The 4,681-nt window shown below is 41.3% G+C and overlaps 1 protein-coding gene across 3 annotated transcripts in view; it reads right to left on the bottom strand.

The window, feature by feature from the left end:
• AGL (amylo-alpha-1, 6-glucosidase, 4-alpha-glucanotransferase) overlaps window positions 1-4,681 on the bottom strand; it is a 65,301-nt gene that overhangs the window by 21,049 nt on the left and 39,571 nt on the right. For all 3 annotated transcript variants that reach the window (XR_002094700.1, XM_019501674.1, XM_019501672.1), the window contains exons 20-23: window positions 3,781-3,911; window positions 2,232-2,368; window positions 1,428-1,561; window positions 893-1,068 (exon numbers count right to left, since the gene is read on the bottom strand). Coding sequence is in view for 2 of the 3 variants with exons in the window: in XM_019501674.1 (XP_019357219.1) it covers window positions 893-1,068; window positions 1,428-1,561; window positions 2,232-2,368; window positions 3,781-3,911 (578 nt within the window). In the remaining variant the exon portion in view is untranslated. The remainder of the gene's footprint in view (window positions 1-892; window positions 1,069-1,427; window positions 1,562-2,231; window positions 2,369-3,780; window positions 3,912-4,681) is intronic.

Here is a 4,681-nt window from a genome sequence, read left to right as displayed (position 1 = left end):
TCACCCCAGGTGATGCTGGGGAGAAAAGGGCTCCACCTATTTGCTGTTGATCTCCCCTGATGAGTTTGTAGGCAGCCACCAGGTCCCCCCTCAGCCTCCTCTTGCTGAGGCTGAACAGGTTCAGGTCCTGCAGTCTCTCCTCAAAGGGCCTGTCCTGCTGCCCTCTCACCAAGCAGGTGGCCCTCCTCTGAACCCTCTCCAGGCTGGCCACATCCCTTTTGAAGTGCAGTGCCCAGTACTGGGCGCAGTACTCCAACTGCGGCCTGACCAAAGTTGCAGAGGGGGAGTATCACCTCTCTGGACCAGTTGAGTTGCACCTTTGGATGCATGACAAGATATGGCTGGCCTTGCTGGCTGCGGTCTGACATTGGTGACTCATGTTCATCTTGGAGCCAATAATGACTCCAAGATCCCGTTCCACCTCTGTACTTTCAAGAGGGGAACTCCCCAGCCTGTATGTATGCTGTGGATTCCTTCTCCCAAGGTGCAGCACTCTGCATTTGTCTACGTTGAACCCCATCCTATTCTCATCTGCCCACTTTTGTAGTCTGTCTAAATCTATTTGCAGCCTCTCTCCCCCTTCAAGTATGTCCACCTTGCCCCACATCTTAGTGTCGTCAGCAAATTTGGACAGTGTGCTTTCCACCCCCTTGTCCAAGTCACTGATAAAGATGTTAAACAGTGCGGGCCCAAGGACCGAACCCTGGGGTACCCCACTGCTCACATCTCGCCAGGTTGAGTACAACCAGTCCACCACTACTCTCTGGGTGCACCCTGTCAGTCAATTTTTTACCCATCCAACTGTGCAGGCAATGTCACAGTTGCTTAATTTATTGATGAGGATCAATAAATTCAACATCGTTCAACATTGGTGATTTGTCTCCTCACTTACCAGCTGCCAAGGTAACGCAGCACTGTTCCTTTTGTTCTGTGATTTCATTCACCCTATAAGGGACATCATGCAAGGCAGGAGATAGATTTGGCAGACAAGGAAATTTTCCTATCCCACACATCTGGACTGAACCCAAGGCCAGGTGCTTAACAAAGGTCGATCCATTCTGAACAAAGCTGTAATCAAAGCAGTTGAATAAATAATACTACTAATGTTCCTTTGAATTCAGTAACTTCACAATTTAAACTTGCATACATTTCATACATTTCACCTCTTGCCTTAGTTTAAAAATCAATTTAATAAATATGCTCCAGTTGAAAGACACTTTTGAAGTGATTTTAAAAAAATATCTGCTTAAAGTTGTGTGTTATACTTTCTTACAGCCAATGGGAGCAGGACTCTGGTTTAAATGCAGTAATAAGTCCAAATGCCTTTGTTGCAAGCATGTTAAAAGTGTCTAAACAGCCAACTTGCATACACAAATTGTAAGAAACAATGTAAACGCATACCTTTACTTTACTTTTACCAAACCTACCTAGACATTTGACACCATGCCACATCTAGAAGAGTTGTGTATGCACCCACTAATATGGCATCAAAATAACACGGAATAAGGTAACGTGGTATCTGCTTTAAATAGATGAACATGGCCTTCAACCATTTGCCGACCTATTAGAATAATGTTTTTAAAAATTAGTAACTCCAGGCTGCTATCCAGTGGTACATTCAGGGGACTAATGCTACTACAGTCATGCTTTGTTTTACTGAAAACCAGACACATCTGTTATAATTTATTTTTGCTTTTGAAGCTTTAATTGATTTTTTCAATACAATCTTGGATTAATGTTTCCTGACATGTCCCACTATAGGGCCCTGTTTTCAATTACTTGCACTGTTACAAAATATATTTATTCAGACTGAAGTTTTCCACACTGATATCTGCCTCAAATAGAACTTCTGGTAAAGTTGCAGGCCTAAACCAGTTGAGCAACTTTAGAGAGGAAAAAAAAAAAAAAAATCAGTTTTATGCAGCAGTGACCTTTCCTTTGAAAAAACCTCCAGGGATTCCATACTTCAAAGCTGGTCCATGAAACTTGGCGAGTGGTATCCTGGCAAGAGCTCTGTTTTTTGCCATGGCTGTGCAAAGAGCTGAAAAATCTGTTTGCACATGTATGGGACAAGGAGGTGTGGAATATCTGGGTAATTTTGGCTACCAAATTCTAAAATGTGTCTGTTGAGGCTCTTTAAAAAAAATAAAAAGCAATAAGCCATCGCCATCCTGGTAAGTATGGCCTATAAATAAAAAGGAAATTAATCACTGAATACTTTGTTCACTTACTTCTGCACAGGCTCCTGCACGTGAAATTAGACGATCACTAACGTAGTCAATCATCCAATCTCCAGACCTCAAGTTATCACAAAATGGATGACCCAAATCATTCTTTGGTCTGATGTCTGCCATCACTGATATTAACCCTGAAAAATTAAGCCACCACACTTAATTATAATTGCCAATGTTAATCACAAATGATTCCAGTTTCCAGAAGTAAATCCAAAACTGTAAGACTGAAGTGTTCTGAACTAAAGATCTTTTACTAAAACATGTTTTAATTGGATATCAATTAGTATGTGACACTGTAGACCCAACATAGATTGTAGACCCATCTGTGGCACCATACACTGCACATGGAAGTGTTTCCCACACTCCTACCTTGCAGCAAAGGGGTTTTTTCCAACCCTAGGGTCAAAAAACCCCTGTGGAAAAAAAGTGGGGTAGCACATGTGGCTGCAGTACACAAAACTAGAACCTGGCCCGCTTGAGCCACACTCCAGCTGCCAGACAGGATCCAAGCTGCAGAAGCGCTATGGCTGCAGTTTCCTGAAGCTCCCAGGTAACGCTGCTGGAGCCAGCATAGTTGCTGGCCCTAGCCTCCCCTACTCCACCCACGGTAACCTGCTATGCACCAGAGGGTACAACACAGGCATTCACCAGGGACAAGCAGCAGCGGCACAAGGTGTGCTGCACCTTGAGCCGCTGCTTCTTGTCCCCAGGGAACCAAACATCTGCACTCTTCTGGACATGGCCTTTGCGTTTATCTTGTGAATCACATGAAGGTGTTTGCATACTTAACAGTGTTAATATTGGCTGGCACCCTTAAAAGAATCTCATGGCATCTTGGTTGAGAATCACTGCCCTAAGATTATGCTGAAACACAACTGATGTAAGCACATTCTTGAGAATTAGTGAAGTGCTTTGCTGAACTGAGGGCTTAAAACTGATTTACCTTTCAGTACTGAGACAAGGAATGGATGGACCCCTTTCAACTATGTTCCAGTGACTCATTTTACTTGCTGAGTGGGCAGTACTCCAACTTGTCTGCCACAGCTCAATTGATCTAGTTATAAATCCAAGACACAAAACGTGTAGATAGAGCAAAGAACTGTCCATGCTTCAAGCTGTAAAATCTTATTATAATAATTATAGATTAAATGGAATAATGAAAATCAAACATTTAATAAAACATTTTAACTACTGCCACTTCCACTTTAGGTTTTAGTTAAAGTCTGTGGTTTTCCAAATAAGTTGACTGGAAGTAACCATATGTTAAACAATCTTAAAGTGTTCCTAATAGATTATCAACAGTGATAGCAAGGTAAAAATAGAAACTCATTCCCCAGTCTAAAAGAGCATTAAAAATGTTTCATTATCTTACCTCACTTTGATTTTGGTATACTCTAACATGCAGCACCAAGTAGCCTAGTCAAGCAGAAGCAAATTGGCATTATCCATTAAAAGGGAAGAGAACAGGTGCCCAGGATATAAAATCATCTTGATATTTGGATGTAGGTAATTTTCACTGCACAAGAAAACTTAACTGATTCATTACCTTGGAGACCTGCATATTTAAGGGGTGACCAGTTTGGTATGTTGTAACATCCTCCGCCATCCTCTTGTTCCTCAGCGTCACACCGGTATAGTACTTGATTTAGATCAGCCAAAGTTAATTTAGATGCAATACTGGGAAGGAAAAATAATGCGACTTAACTGAATGCATATAAATTATATAAAATTTCATGAACAATTCTTCCAAGTGTCCTAGAGATTCCATTAACTAAAGATCTGGCCACTTATTTAGGAACTTAAATAGCAAGCCTAACTACAATGTCCTATTAAAAACAAACACAAACTTCTTCATAGTTTCATAGTTGATATGGTCGGAAGGGACCTAAGCAGACCATCAAGTCCGATCCCCTGCCATGGGCAGGAAAGAATCCTGGGGTCAAATGACCCTAGCTAGGCGACTGTCTAGCCTCCTTTAGAAGACCCCCAGGGTAGGGGCAAGCACCACTTCCCTTGGAAGTTGGTTCCAGCTCCTAGCCACCCTGACAGTGAAGTAGTGCCTCCTGATGTCTAGCCTTGGTCTTACATTAAATTTTATATCTTGTAAAACTATATATTTCAACCCAAAGCAAAACTATGCATCATGGAAAAAACCCTGTAAGCACAGAAAACAGTAAGTAAATTATTGCATGTTTCAGGATCATACAATTACAAATCATAGATCTTGCTCCCAAAACTTAACATTCGTTGCTCTTCAGATGGTTGTGTATGTTTCTTTTAAGAAAACCACATAGAAAAATGCAATAACCTAAACAGAATGTTGAATAGAAAACCATCTGACCATCTACTTTAGTCTACTTTAAAAGCAACAAAAACTGAGAAACAGTCTTATGGGAAGGAGTTGAGGAATTGTTAATGTCTTAACTGATACTTCTATACAGAGCACC

This window comes from Gavialis gangeticus, unplaced genomic scaffold (assembly GCF_001723915.1).
Source record: "Gavialis gangeticus isolate Ggan-Ray unplaced genomic scaffold, GavGan_comp1, whole genome shotgun sequence".
Lineage (NCBI taxonomy): Eukaryota > Metazoa > Chordata > Crocodylia > Gavialidae > Gavialis > Gavialis gangeticus.
The sequence above is the reverse complement of the archived record's forward strand: the minus strand, read 5'-3'. Positions and strand labels throughout refer to the sequence as shown.